This window comes from Macrotis lagotis, chromosome X (genome assembly GCF_037893015.1).
Source record: "Macrotis lagotis isolate mMagLag1 chromosome X, bilby.v1.9.chrom.fasta, whole genome shotgun sequence".
In the NCBI taxonomy this organism is placed as follows: domain Eukaryota; kingdom Metazoa; phylum Chordata; class Mammalia; order Peramelemorphia; family Peramelidae; genus Macrotis; species Macrotis lagotis.
The window spans coordinates 693,771,406-693,787,581 of NC_133666.1; the positions used below are offsets into that span (position 1 = coordinate 693,771,406).

The 16,176-nt window shown below is 41.3% G+C and overlaps 1 protein-coding gene across 2 annotated transcripts in view; it reads right to left on the minus strand.

Annotated features, from left to right (window-relative positions):
• Positions 1–16,176, minus strand: part of RSPH14 (radial spoke head 14 homolog) — a 170,996-nt gene that overhangs the window by 148,333 nt on the left and 6,487 nt on the right. For both annotated transcript variants that reach the window (XM_074206431.1, XM_074206432.1), the window contains one exon: positions 8,832–8,934. In XM_074206431.1, coding sequence (XP_074062532.1) covers positions 8,832–8,934 — 103 coding nt within the window. The remainder of the gene's footprint in view (positions 1–8,831; positions 8,935–16,176) is intronic.

Genomic DNA, 16,176 nt, shown 5'->3' on the forward strand with positions numbered 1-16,176 from the left:
AGGAGAGAGAGAAAGAAGAGGTGGGGGAGGGGAGGGGAGGAAGAAGGAAGGGAGGAGAGAGGGAAAAGGGGAGGAGAGGGGAGAGGAGAGATGAGGAGAGGAGAGGAGAGAGGGAAAGAGGGGAGGGGGAGAGGGGGAGAGGGAAAGAGGGGAAGGGGGAGGGGAAGGCAGGGAAAGAATATTTCCCTCTGGTATAAAAGTGGCCCTGGGCTCCTGAAGGCTATACCTTGGACATGTGGCAAGCCTTCCCAAAAGCTGTCTGCCTATCAAGAATGAGCCTTCTGGGCCTACCAGGCCAACTCAAGAAACAAAGCCAGTTGCAGCAGGCCACTCCCACCCATCCAGCTGCACCTGGGCCAGACAGGTGGAGGGTGATAGTTTGAGTCTTATCAATAACATCAATTGATACTGCTGCAAAGAGGTTAAAAAAGCCACGAGACTTGGTCACTTTGAGGAGAGTAGTTTCAGCTGAATAATGATGTCAGAAGCGAGGCTGATGAGAACTGGGAGGAGAGAAAAGTAGAGGCACCTAGAGTAGACAGCCTCCAGGAGGGGAGGGCAGCTGGGAGACAAGAGCAAGGAGTGCATGGATCAGGTTGGGGATTTTTTAGGATGGGGAAGACATGGCCATGGTTTGGACAAGAGGGCAGATGCCAGCAGACAGGGAGAGATTAAAGGAAGGTGAGGAGGAACAAGGGAGCAATCTGCAGAAGACAGGTGGAAGATCATTGTGTGTGTTTGCCTTGACAAAGGAAAGAGGAGGAAGGGAGGGAAAGGAAGAGAGACAGAGACAGAGAGAATATGTATGCACATATACACATGTGTATAAACATGCATGCATAGACGTGTGTGTTTATACCCACTGAACACACATGCTTATTCAGGGAAGTGCTATCATATGTCTTTTCTACTGTAACCTCTGCCCAGCCACTGTGTCCTCTTGTCCATCTGAAGGGGACCTTTTTGCCCCTGGAGTCCAGGGAATGATCTCAATAAATCCTCAATAATCATTTTCTGACCATTGCCCTTTTCTCCTCTCAATGACTTTCACAGAGCAAATTCTCCCAAAGGGGAAGAAACAACAGAGTTGGGAAAAAAGGTGATGAGAGCTGGGAATGGGTCCATCAGTCTGGCATCCTCTTGCCATCAGTGTTGCCCTGAGAGAGCCTTTTGGTTTGCCACATGAGCCACTCCTGGGCTGCATGACTGCTCCTGGGCTACATGGCTGCATGGATGCTCCTGGGCTTCTTGGCCACTCCTGGGTTGCTTGACTGCATGCTTGCCCTTGGGCTTCTTGGTTTCTCCTAGGCTGCTTGGCTGCATGGCCACTCCTGGGCTGCATGGTTGCTCCTGTTGCTCCTAAGCTGCACGACTGCATGGTTGTTTCTGAACTACATGGTCACCCCTGGGCTAGACGCCTGCTCCTGTTGCTCCTGGGCTGCATGCTTGCCCCTGGGCTTCTTGGTTTCTCCTGGGCTGCCTGGTTGCTCCTGGGCTGCATGGTTGCACCTGGGCTGCATGGCCACTCCTAAGTTGCATGGTTGCTCCTGTTGTTCCTGGGCTGTATGACTGCATGGTTGCTTCACATGGCTGCTTGGCCACTCCTGGGCTGCTTGGTTGCATGGTTGTCCCTGGGCTGCATGCCTGCTCCTGGGCTGTGTGTCTGCTGCTGCCATGTTCACAAGATTTGAGAAGAGGAGCTGAGTACCCACTGGGAGGGTGAGGAGAAACAAGGGAGCCAGTGTGGAGAGAACCCCAGGGCAGGATGGAGAGCTGAGAAGAGGCCCTCAGAGGCTAAGCAGGAGAAGAGCTCTCAGATCCCCCATTTCCTTTGGACCTTTTCTCTGCACCAACAGAAGCAGACTACAAGAGGGGGTGCCCTGGGCTTCCTTGTCCTGTGTGATTCATACCACAGGTGAGCCTGGGTGCTGGGACTATGGTGGGGGGGCTCTGGGACTGATCCCATACTGCCCCTCGCTCCAATTCTAAAGGCAGTCTCTGTGGGCTTTCAATGCCCAGCTCCCCCCCCCCACAAGAAGATGCCACTGGGTTCCTCAAGGCCCAAGCCACCCAGGTGTTTGCAAGCTGAGCACCCTCTGGTGACAACAAGGGGGTGAACATCCAGGCTTAGCTCAAAGGGTCACCCACAGGCGACAACGTGTCACATTGTTCTAATCCTTCTTCAACAAGTTGTCTTGTTGCAGCCCCTGCTCCTGCCTGGCATCTAAGCCCTCCCCCAAATAACTTGAGAGTCTCCCCTTGGAAGCTTCCAGGTAAGCGGTTTCACTGCAGCTTTCTAGCTGAGTGGGCTCCCTCTGCCTAAGAATTCCAGAGGGAAAACCAATCAGACCCCCCTGAGCAAGTGCCCACCATTTCCTGCAAGACATCTGGGCAAGCCCAAAGCACAGAGTGAAGATGGACTCACACTGACCAAAGACAGCTGGATGGGAGGGGGCCGCTCCCAGGAGCTTTGTGACTGGCCTCCCCCTCCTACTGCAATGGCCTGGAATCACTGCACGCCAAGCTCTCCATAGGGGGTGCCCCAGGGATCTCCTTTCCCTGATTTTTCTGGGCCTACTCTGAAGATGGAGGGACCCTAATGGGGGGCTGGACTGGGGGGATACTCAAGAATCCTTCTTTTGTCGTCCTTCTGTGCCCGCCGAGTGTGCTCACAGCCTTTCCATAGCCATACAAACGAATGGGTCTCCTGATCTGTGCAGCAGCCAGCTCACCCAGTTTTTCTGTGAAGTCCTTTAAATCTCAGCAACAGAGTCAAAGAGGAAGTTCCAATCAAATTAAGCTTTTTAGTGATCGGAAGGAAGAGCCCAGGGAATATAATTCAGTTCAACAGACAGTGATTGAGGGCCTCCCCTCTACCCAGCAACACGGGGAGCATCAAACTCTCACAAGCACCAAAATGCCAACCCCTCTCCTGGCCTGGCCCCAGACCCCAGCACCAACCTGGGCCCTTTGGGAGGGAAGCAAAGGGGCAGCTCCTGAAGAAACCTCATTTCACCTCTTTCACTCTTGATTTCTTTGTCTATAAAATGAGGATGATAACAGGACCCACCTTGCCAGATGGAAGTTCAGGTCAAAGGGGAAGAGGGCACCCACATACAGTGGGGGTCAACATAGATGGGGGGAGAGAACGAGTGAGGGCTCAGGTGGCCCCCTGAATGTGACCTGCTGTAGGTTTATTATGGTAAATCACAACATAACACAAGATACTTGGTATTAGCTTGTATGGTCCCAAGAAAGTTCTATTTACCTCAGTTTACTGTTCTGTCCTGGGCATCTTACGAAATCCACCACCCAGGGATGTGGTGAGGATCACATGTTGGTAAGTGTTTGGCACAGGGACTGGCCCTGGGCAAACAGTAAGGACATGCCATTTTATTGTCTCTTTAATTATGTGTAATTGCTTCAAACTTGATCATTTAATATGGATTTTCAGGTGTGAGCAGCATACAGGGCCAATGATGGTGAGATAAATGATTTTGCGTGGAAGGTGATCCGGAAGGTCACTGGATTGGTAATGAGTTTTATTTCAAGTTTTAAATACATAATACTGGTTCTTTTTTCTTGCTTTGTGAAATTGGGTAAAGGATTCTATCAACTTGGTTGTTAGAAAAGCAATTTCTTCTATAATTTAGATGTTGTTAGACTAAGAATTGTACTATCAAAAACAATGAATGGATTAGGAAGCTGCCTGCTGATTTGTGCTCTGATGTTCTGAAGTACTGGAATGAACTTGGACGTTTGCCTGTATGTAAAGGAAATTCTCACCTAACGCTATTTGACTGTTTCCAAGGAAAATCATGAGATTGGAAACTGAGTAATTTCAAGTTAGTGCTTTAAGTATTTACATGATATTTTAAAAAAGGAAAACAAGTAGTTCTACAAAGAAAAGACCCTGTAAAATATCCTTGGTAAACCTGCAAAGATTCTTGAAACCATCTAATCATAAATTCTTTTTTTTAAGGTTTTTGCAAGGCCACACAGCTAGGGAATTATTAAGTGTCTGAGGTCGGATTTGAACTCAGGTTCTCCTGACTCCAGGGCCAGTGCTCTATCCACTGTGACACCTAGCTGCCCCTGATCATAAATTCTTATTAGCCCTGTGCAAGGGTTTTCTGTATTGTGGAATTCCTACTGAGTAAATGGGAATTCATTGCACAAAATGGGGGTGTGATTTTCAATCCTGCTTCATCTAAGTTTACATACATATTAGACATATACATATAATATATACATTATAGATATATGGAGTGAGAGAAAGAGAGAGAGAGAGAGATAGAGAGAGAGAGAGGATAAATTGTAAGCTGTTTTTTTCATTTTATTTAAGGCAATGGGCTAAAATGACTTGCCCAAGGTCACACAGCTAGGCAATGATTAAGTGTCTGAGGCCACATTTCAACTCGGGTCCTCCTGACTCCAAGGCCAGTGTTCTGTCCACTGTGCCACCTAGCTGCCCCCTAAGCTGTTTTAAGAAAGAAATATTTTTAGGAAAGAATGTTTAAATAAAAAAAACATGTAAAAGAACTTTTGTCTATAAGTTCAAATAAAAGACCTTTAGTGAGATTTTTGAAGGCCTACTAATTTTTATTCGTAAATTAATTTATTACAATAATTTGACATTAATAATAATTATAATTATGTCCAAACCTACTATGATTAGGGAGACTTAATTGTTTGAGGAGATAGCTTTTCAAATATTCTGAGTTTCGTTCTTGGGTTTGCCATGCTCTTGGACTAGCCTTAAATGGGTGATTCTCAAAAAGATATCAGGGGCGGCTAGGTGGCGCAGTGGATGCAACACCAGTCTTGGAGTCAGGAGCACCCGAGTTCAAATCCGGCCTCAGACACTTAGTAATTGCCTAGCTGTGTGGCCTTGGGCAAGTCACTTAACCCCATTTGCCTTGCAAAAACCTAAAATAAATCAAAAAATTTTTTTAAAATAAAAAAAGTTAGCAGCTCAATGGAAGCAACCACTAAGATCTAAGGCTAGTGAACATCTGTCCCTGGGATTAAGGTAGAAAAGTTACCTTGGGAAAGCTAAGGTTGAACTCTTCTTAATTCATTTTCCCATACAAGAAATCTGCTTCCATATACTAGGCCACTTAAGAGTGGTGAAAGCCTTGAGGACCAGTTCTGATGTCCTTATTGATGGCTCTCATAGCATATTTCTATTATCAGTGTAGACAAAAGTGGAAGTTTGTTATTATAATACTGAATTTATTCTTTATTAGATTAATTTCGAAAGCATCAAAATTACTGTACTGATCTGAATTTGTAGGCATTCCAAGGCCTAAGCAAGAGTTACATTCGTGGGGCGGCTAGGTGGCATAGTGGATAAAGCACCAGCCTTGGAGTCAGGAGTACCTGGGTTCAAATCCAGTCACAGACACTTAATAATTACCTAGCTGTGTGGCCTTGTGCAAGCCACTTAATCCCATTTGCCTTACATTCATGCTTGAACTTGTCTTATATATGATTCAATTCCTGAAGTATCTCCTTCTCACAGAATGATATCAGTATAATTGGTGAAAGAAAACTAGTTGGTGAACAAAGATGTGTGTCTATTAAGTTGTGAGGTTAAAGTCAAGAACCTTCATATTAATGAAGAGTAGATATAAATGAGATATCCTGTGTCATCCTAATGAGAAATCTGATTTTACTTTCATTTGTTATTTAATCTGTTATTAGTTTAAAGTCTGTATGTAGAAATGCATGTGAACTACTCAAGAGGCACCTGGAAGATGTTCTCATTGTTTAAAACATTCTGAGAGCAAAATATGCTTATGTCCAATTGAACATGATTACTAACCGAACATGTTTACTACAGACATCCATGCTCCACAGGCATATCCAAATCAATGTATTCAAAAGAGTGTTGGATGGGATCTCTGATGCCCAGCCAGCCCACGAGAGGGGCTGTTTCTAATCGTATCCAGAGTAATACGTAGCCACCACCCTTTCCCTCCCATTGGTAAGTTAATTCCTTAATATCTCTCATCTCATATATCCCCTTTCTCCCTCCTCAACCTCTCATAGTATCTCTGTCACCTCCCATGGCCACCTCATGAGGACAGGCCATTGTCACCTTTCACCTGGCCTTCCAAGGGTCTCTTTGCCTCAAGGGCCCCCTACCCATTCCATTCTCCACTCAGCCACCCATATGAACAAAAATATTTACAGCAGCTCCTTTGGTGTTGACAAACAATTGAATGAAGATGCCCATCAACTGAGGAGTGGCTAAACAAGTTGGGGTATCTGAATGTGATAGATAATATTACATTGTGCTGTAAGAAATCAGGAGGGAATGGTTTCAGAAAAACCTGGAAAGATTTGTATGAAATGATGCAAAGTAAAGTTAGCAGAATCAAGAGAACAATGTACACAGTAAGAGCAGTATTGTAAAAAAAACTTAATCATTCTATTCAACAAAATGGCCAATTACACATCCAAAGAATGCAGGATGAATGATGCTTTTCACCTCCTGATGGACTCAAGAGTGCAGATCAAAACACATTTTCTTTTCCTTTTGGGGACAGATGGGAAGACTGGGAGGTAGGGGGGAAACATGGCTAATGTAGGAGTTAGTTTTGACTGACTAGACATATTTGTAATGAGGGAGGGAGAGGCAAAGAAAAGAAGAAATTCAGAACTGAAAATAAAAAATTTTTAAATGTTGAGAAGGGAGAGAGAAGAGGGAGAAGAGGTCTGAGTGGAGGAGCATGATGGGTAAGGCAGGTGAGAGTTTGCTCAGGTGAGTCAACCTTGTAGAATATCCTGCTGTTGCTGTGCTAATCTCTTTTTGTTCTCTATTGTACAAGCTGAGTGTCTCATGAGCCTGAACTACTGTGGTTCTAGCCGGAGTCAGGCCCAGCCCAGGGCAAGCTGCCTCGGGGGTTCCCTGTCTTGGAGGTGTCCAAGCAAAGGTAAGACCACCACACTGCACAGAGTGGGGATCCCTCTTATGGGCTAGCTGGGCTGGAATGGCATCAGAGATCATCCAACACTCAGACTCTGTGGTCTCATTTCGGCTTTATAAGGCCCTGTGAAGTAGGTATCATGGTAATTATTATTCCTCATTTTTGGAGGGGGAAACTGAGTCTTAAGAGAAATTAAATGACTACTCTGATCCCATCAGATGGACAAGCATCAGATGGTCAACTTTCAGTGTTCTTTCCCCTAAATTATATGGCCATAATTACAGGACTTAAGGACCTTCAGGGGTTGGACTTGGGTTGGGGGGTGGTCAGAACAATCTGAGACCTCACCTCTATTTGAGAACAGGTAGAAGAAGAATAGGGGACTGGTGACAGACTGGTGACAGACACACACACACACACACACACACACACACACACACATACACACACACCACATACATACATAAATACATACCTGCACTCATATACATACACACACACTTAGTAACTGTCCCTTCTTCATCAATCCAAATGTGAGAACTCCCTAAGTTACCCAGGAGATGACTCAGAAGTCTGGGCAAGGTGCTGGCCATTTCAGACAAGCTTTCCACAAGAATGATTGTCAATGCAATAGTTATGTCCCTGTTCTCACTACGCTCTTCCGGATGTTACTGACTTTAATCAGAAGCCTTGGTGACCTTCATCTTTTCAATTAAGAATATTGGTTCAGTTCCCAGCAAGCAAAAGTTATTTACTCAATCCCTTGAAACAGACAATGGATGAAGCCAGGCCCTGAAGGGTCCATCCTCCAGAAGCAGACATGTGGGTAAGAAAAGACGGGTCCTGGTACTCTAGGAAGATACCTGCTAATATTAGGGGATGAGAAATACACAGCAAAAACAACGGTACCACACATTAAACAAAGTGTGAACAAAGAGGACAAGGAAAATGGAGAGAAGAAAAAAGAAATGAACATAATAGAAAGAACACAGGCTAAACAGGTTAGCCCTTATATTGCTATTGACCTTGGGCAAGTGTTTTATCTGTGAAATGATGGTCTAGATCACAGGTGCCAACATTCCCAATTGCAACCCAAACCAAAATGTAATTAGGAAATATTTAACAAAATAAATGAAAATAAAACATCAATGATATTAATTTTCACCCTAAGTCAATATGGGGTTCGCAGGAATCCTTATGTTATGATTATTGGATCCCATTTCTATTTGAATTGAGTATCACTGACCTAGATGACTATTATATAGAATGTACGATGGGGAAGAAATATTGGAGAATATCTCTATAATCTAAGTGTGTTTCTAAGTATATGGATCCTGTGATTTCTCATCTTTAAGACATTCTACAATAATAAAAAAAACAATCACTTTCTGTGAACCATGCTTTAAAGCCAACAATCACATTCCCCAGGACCCTGTGAGGGAGGTGGTTGGAAGAATAAGATGGTCCCCACTATATTTACAAAGAGAAACTATGGTTCAGAGAGGCCAGTCCTTTCCCTGCACCGAGTCCCACCCAGTGAGTCCCATCTCATCAATACTAAGAGGGGAAGCCAGTGGTCCCAGTTCCAAAGGCTCTTCCCATCCCACTATCCCATGTGCCTAAGGACAGACACCTCCACAAGACAGAAGACACTACAAGTATCATGGGAATTAGAGCTCTGAATGAGCTAAGTTCTGGAGAACCTGAAGCATGGAAGCTTAAGGGATCTGCCATGAGGGTGCAAGAACAAGAAAAAGAGCCAAGACTCAGACCCAGCTTTCTCTGACACCAAATCCAGTATGCTTGCTCTTTGACTTATCTTCAGAAAAAATGTGTCTGACATTCTGTAACCAACAGTTATTAATCAAAGTGACAAGGTTTTAAGATCATACCCACCTGCCCACACTGTGATTAGCCATGATGTAAAACACTTCAGTTGTTTTTTGCCGCACGGTGTCATCTGGGTCTTTCAGCAGAAGTTTCAAGCTCATCAGCATCTCTAGAAATCAGAAATCTCTGTGAGCCTTTATGAGATTCAGAGTCTACCTTAAAAACTAGGAGAAGGAAAAATGAGGGCTGGACCATGTATCATCCTTCCATTCAAGATAGATGACTCCACAACAACCCAAAGGCAATGAGGGCTGCCTCCTGCCATGCAGGTGAGTGGGCCCAGACACTCTGGGGCTATGCCACAAGAGCATCAGCTTTTGGCCTCTATGCCACCAAAATCCTCTGCCCAAGATCAAGTAGAAAGAGATTCATCACCCAGAGGCCAACTCCCAGATGATAAATCCTTTGATCGCAACAGGAAAGAAAAAGGAAAAAGGGTCCTGCACCTTTCTTCCCTGGCTTGGCTGACTGACAGAAATGGTTATCACCCAACAAAAAGAAGCATGAATGTTTGTTTGTTTTCAAGACTGGCTGTCTTCTAGGAACTGATGCAAAGTGAAGCAAGGCAGAACCAGGAGAACACTATACAGTAACAGCGGTATTGTACCTATGATCAAAGGTAAAAGGTTAGCTCTTCTCAGCAATACAATTCCAAAGGAATTATGATAAAAAAAATGCTCTCCACCTCCAGAGAGAGAACTGAACTTTGAGTGCAAATTGAAATATAATTATCTCACTTTACTTTTCTTAAATATGACTAAAAGAGAAATATGTTCTGCATATAGATAATGTGGGGGGCAACTAGGTGGCACAGTGGATAGAGCACAGCCCTGGAGTCAGAAGGACCTGAGTTCAAATGTGGCCTCAGACCCTTAATAATTGCCTAATTGTGTGACCTTGGGCAAGTCACTTAACCCATTGCCTTAAATAAAAAAAAATTAAATAAATAAATATTGCTAATGTGCTGCTTACCTTCTCAATATGTGAGATTTTGAAGGGAGAGAATTTACAATTCAAATCTTTAAAAAAATGAATGTTAGAAAGAAAAAAATAACTTTTAAAAAGACAGATTGGACCTCTACATCTAACTCTAGACTAGAAGCCTGGGAGCTATTTCTGAGTATCAGCCAATTCCTTCCACCTAAGGAAGCCTGGTGGCTCTCTCTGTATTAGTATAGGATTCTGCAGAGACTCTGTGGCTTTAGTCCACTACAACCCTAAATTTCCTGAGCTCAAACCTCTGCCTACCTGTGAACTCAGCAAAACCATGTTTTTTTAGAATGTCTATGTACATATAATATATATATATATATATATATATATATATATATAGAATAGAATAATTGTCTGCTTGTAAGATCCTCATCCAACAACTGAGTTGACAGATTACCACTAATAGAACTCAATCACAATCACAGTCACACTCACACACTCACACACAATCACACTCAAGAACAATACCAACAATCTCACTATAAATGCAACGTGAAAACTCTGAGGGGACTGAAGCTAAATGAAAAGATGGTTCAAATAAGGCAATGCACAGAGTTCAATTTGTTGGACTCCCAAAGTCAACAGAAAGCATTTTTCATTGAATTTCACCTCACAGGCCAGTGCATAAGCAAAAAGACTTTCAGGAAAACACCTGCAGCTGATGTTGTAGAGGAGGATGAAGAAAAATTATAAGATGACTCTGATTTGGTCTTCAAATGACATTAAGGTAAACTGAGGCACAAAGTTCCACGCATGATCAATTTATTGGCAAGGCTAGCAATGACCAATAAAAGGGCTCTCAGGACTCCTCAGTCAGTTAAAAGACTGTGAGATAAGACTTCATATAGTTTGGAGAAGGACAAGAGAACAAAGAACAGGAAGTACCAATGGTTGGTTTTTGTCCTTCATTATAGAAGACCAAAATGTCATCACTATGTTTGACAAAAGACAGTGTGTCCAACTATGGCTGATCAGACCAACATGAACTCAGAATGCTCTAACACAGGTTGGACTCAAATCGTTCATATGAACACCTGGGCTGGCTACTCCAAACTTATGTGAGTCATGTTTCCTTTGAGCTGCTTCAATTCTGCCTTTGGAGTGCAGCCCCCCTCACTGATGAGGACATGCAATGCTGGGCAGTCCTGTGCTGGTATCTCCCATGCTCCTGTAGTACAGTCAATTCTAGAGTTAAGAGAGACCTTCTGGGTGACTCAATATCACTTCTTCTGACCCCCTTGTGAGCGCTTGCTCTGTGTGAGCTCTCCATAAAATAGACTTTTGGCAAGCATATGTCTGGCATCCTAACATGTCCAGTCCATTGTAGTTGCACTCTCTGTAGTAATGCTGGAATGTAAGACAGCTTAGTTTGGGAAAGGATCCCAGTGTCTGGGATATTTTCCTGCCAGGTGATCTTCAGAATCTTCCTAAGACAATTTAAGTGGAAGTGATTCAGTTTCCTGACACGGAGCTGGTGGACTGTCCAGGTATCACAGGCATATAGCAATGAAGTCAGTACAATGGCTCTATAGACCTTCAGTTTAGTAATCAGTCTAATACCTCATCTCTCCCATTTGGAGCCTCCCAAACATTGAGTTAGCTCTGGTAATGCAAATGCCAACCTCATTGTCAATGTGAAAGGACACTGCCTAGGAAGTGAACCTGTCTACAATTCTCAAAACTTCATTTGCTGTAATTGATGGTGCCACATATGGATGGTATCGTGCTGGCTGGTGGAACACCTGGGTTTTCTTAGTGTTCATTGTTAGGCCAAAATGAGCACAAACAGCAGAGAATCACTCCATCCTAACTTCAGAGGTTGTGTAGAGGCATAATCATCTGCACAACCCTCCCTCTACTTTGGTCTTGGCTTGTGGCCTTTTTAAGTACAGCAGCTGACCTTGAGGATATGTTCATACTCCATGAAGACACTTGATAACATGGCTGAAAATATCGTACTAAAAAGTATGGGAGCAAGGACACAATCTTGTTTCATTCCATTGGTAACTGGGAAATCTCAAGAGCATCATCCATTATCCAGAACCCAGGCAAGCATGCCATCATGAGACTGATGGACAATACTGATGAACTTCTCTAGGCAACCAAATTTTGACACAATTTTCCATAAACCCTCATGAATGATGGTATCAAAGGGCTTGATCAAATCTACAAATTTTGTATACAGACCTCTGTTCTGCTCTGTCATTTGTCCTGGAATTATCAGGCAACAAACACCATACCGACTGTTCCTCAACCCTTTCTGAAGTCACACTGGCTCTCTGGGAGGTGACCAACTTCCAAGTGAAGAATCAGCCTATTGAGATAAGATTCCCTGGCAAGAATCTTACCAGCAATGACTAAAAGAGAAATACCCCTGTGATTGTCACAGGACAATCTAATCCCTTTACTTTTATAGAGATGGATAACGGAAGTATCCTTGAATTCTTGGGGGATAATCTCTTCATGCTATACAACCTGGAAAATTTCAGTCAGTTTTTGTACCAAAAAATGACTGCATGGAAGTCAAGATTGCAGGATTAGCAACAATCCTTCCTTCCATCTTGTTAGTAGGGAAAGTTCAATAGTAGTCTTCACCTGCATGGGTAATAGTTCAGACTTTCTTGAAGAATAGCCAGTATTGCAGAAATAATAGCCTTCTTGGCACCTACCTGCATTTTGCAAGGGTTGTTAGTGAAATAACAGTTCTCCCTTAATAGTACATGGGCAGTAAGATACGTCAAGATAATATAATTATTTGAATTAAAGTGATTTCTGGAACATCATATCAGAGAGGAAAACTAAACTTCTGAACTTTTAACTAAGAAACCAAGAAATGTGGTTTAAGCAAACATTTGGGGTGACAAAGAATAGAATCAATTGTAAAACAGAATTAGAGTCAAAATTTTATTTTCTCAAAATCCACATGATACTTTAATTTTCAGTGACTTCATTATAGGGGTGAGCATAGAGAAGGCACTTAAAAACATTTGATATATATCTGGAATAAAAATGAAGCCGGTCAGAAGCTTATGGTCCAGACAGAAGTCTCACATCTCTATATAGCATGAACACTTTTGTTTGTTTTCTTTCTTTAAAAAATTTTATTGGGGCAGCTAGGTGATGCAGTGGATAGAGCTCTGGCCCTGGAATCAGGAGTACCTGAGTTCAAATCCAACCTCAGACACTTAATAGTTGCCTAGCTGTGTGACCTTGGGCAAATCACTTAACCCCCTGCCTTGCCAAAAAAAAAAAACTTAAAAAACCAACCAAACAAAAAATTTTGTTGTAGCCTTTTGTTTTTATAATAGATGTTTCCCCATAAAGCAACTCTCTCTTCCTGAATAGTCTCTTCAAGACAAGAGGCACGGGTAAGAACTGAATAATATCCCCCAAAATAAAACTGACTATCTTTTTTAAGTGAGAAAATTTATTTTTGACCTTTTTTATAATTACACATAACAACATCCATTGTTTTCAATTTTAAGTTTCAAATTCTTTCTTTCCTTCCCTTATCCCTGCCTCAAGAAGGCAAGTAATTTGATATAGGTCACACATGTACAGTCAGGCAAAACATATTTCCATATTAGCCATGATCTAAAAATACACACATAGAGAAAACAGAAAGTTTAAAATTATGCTTCAATCTGTATTCAGACTTTTCTGAAATTGGATGGCATTTTTCAGCATCAATTCTTTCATAATTGTCTTGCGTCATTTTACTGCTGAGTATAGCTAAGTCATTCATAGTTTGTCATCACATAATATTGCTGTTACTGTGTACAATGTACTCCTGGTTCTGCTCACTTCATTTTACATCAGTTCATATAAGTCTTTCTAGGTTTTCCTAAAAACATTCTGCTATCATATCTTATAGCACAATAGTATTCCATCAAAATTATATATCACAACTTGTTTGACCACTCCCCAAATGATGGGTATTTCCTTAATTTCCAATTTTTGTCACCACAAAAAAATCTGCTATAAATATTTTTGTACATATATGCCTTTTTTTTTCAATCTTTTTTGGAATCCAGAGTTACCAGTAGTATTGCTAGATCAAAGGGTATGCATAGTTTTATAGCCCTTTTGGCAAATAGTTTCAAATTGCCCTTCAGGATCAGTTCACAACTTCACCACCAGTGAATTAGCAAGGCAAGTTTTCCAGCTCCCCTCCAACAGTTGTCATTTTCCTTTTCTATAATATTAGTCAATCTGATAGTATAATATTATCTGATAGTATAATAATATCTGATAGTATAATATTAGTCAATCTGATAGTATGATGTTAAATGTAATGTTTTGATTTGTATTTTGCTAATCAATAATGATTTAGATAATTTTTCATATGACTATAGATAGCTTTGATTTCTTTTTCTGAAAACTGCCTGTTCATATCCTTTTGACCATTTATCAAATGGAGAATGATTTGACTTAGTTCTCTATATATTTGAGAAATGATGTCTGTAGCACACACATTTGCTATAAAATCCCCCCCCCAGTTTTCCTGTTTTCCTTCTAATTTTGGCTGAATTGGTTTTATTTGTGTAAATCTTTTTAATGTAATCAAAATTATCTATTTTATATCCCATAATGCTACCTCTTGCTCATCAATTCTTCCTATAGATCTGACAGTTAAATATTCCATGCTCCTCTAATTTGCTTGTGATATGCCCCTTTATGTTTAAATCATGTACTCATTTTGCCCTGGACAGCTAGGTGGCCCAAAGGACAGAGCACTGGTCTCATTCACTTGCCAATTACTAGCTTTGTGATCTTGGGCAAGTCACTTCACCCTGACTGCCACCAGGGTCACCTCTAGGGCCATTTCCAGTCTTCCTGTTCCATATCTGGCCACTGGACCCAGATGGCTCTGGAGGAGAAAGTGAGTCTGGTGACTTATCACAGCCTACCCTCACTCCAATCCATGTGCTTGTCATGGTATCACCTCCCTGATGTCAGGGTCTTCTTTGAGAACAAATGACAAACATCATCAGTTTGACCTTATCTCAATACATGGTATGAGATCTTGGTCTATCCTAGGTTCTACCAAACTGCTTTCCAGTTTTCCCAGCAATTTTTGTCAAATAGTGTGTTCTCTCAAAAGTTTGGATCTAAGGGGGCGGCTATGGTGGCATAATAGATAAAGCACCAGCCCTGGAGTCAGGAGTACCTGGGTTCAAATCCAGTCTCAGACACTTAATAATTACCTAGCTGTGTGGCCTTGGGCAAGTCATTTAACCCCATTTGCCTTACAATAACCTAAAAAAAAAGTTTGGATCTTTGCCTTTGTAAAACATCCAATTACTATGATCTACTATGATCATCTACTACTGTGTATTATATATTTAATCTGTTTCACTGACACATCACTCTATTTCTAAGCGAATGCCATATGTTACTGATTACCCTTTATAATACAGTTTGTGATCTGTATGGCTAGACCACCTTCACATTTTTTATTTATTCCCTTAATATTCTTAATCTTTTGCTCTTCCAGATGAATTTTGTTATTATTTTTCTAGGTCTATAAAATAATTTTTTGGTTATTTGATTGGCATGGCACTGAATTAGTAAAATTTTGATGAAATTGTCATTTTTATTATATTGACTTGGCCAATTAATTAATTTTTCTCCAGTTGTTCAGATCTGACTTTGTGTGGAAAGTGTTTTGTAACTGTGTTCATATAGTACCTGGGTTTGTTTTGGCTGTAATTTATATTGTCTGTTGTTATTTTAAATGGAACTTTTCTATTTTTTTCTTGCTACACTTTGTTGGTAACATATAGAAATGCTGATGATTTATGTGAGTTTATTTAATATCCTTCCATTTTGATGAAGTCAATTATTTCAACTAGTTTTTAATTGATTCTCTAAAAGTCTCTATGTATATCATCACAGTATCTGCAAAGTGTGAGAGTTTTGTTTCCTAATAGCACATTCTAATTCCTTCCATTTCTTTTTCTCCTCTTAGTGCTATAGCTAATATTTCTAGTTACCCTGTAAAATAGTAGCAATGATAATGGACATCTTTGTTTCACCCAGATCTTATTGGGAAAGCTTCTAGCTACAGATAAAATAAACTTTATCTTAAGAGATTTGACATAACTAGTTACCAATTTGAGAGCCATCTATGAATATAGTCAAAGTTTACATACAATAAAATTATAAATTTTTTACAGGAAAAAACAATATCCACACCAAGTTAAAAGAAAAATGAGATAAGTAAGCTCAAAAGAGCTACAACTTGATCTATTTAAACAAGTTACCATCATTGAAAAATGGGATAAAGGATAAAGGTAGTATCAGTACAGTTGACCACCATTTCCCCTAATAGGAAGATGTAAAAAAAAAAATTGAA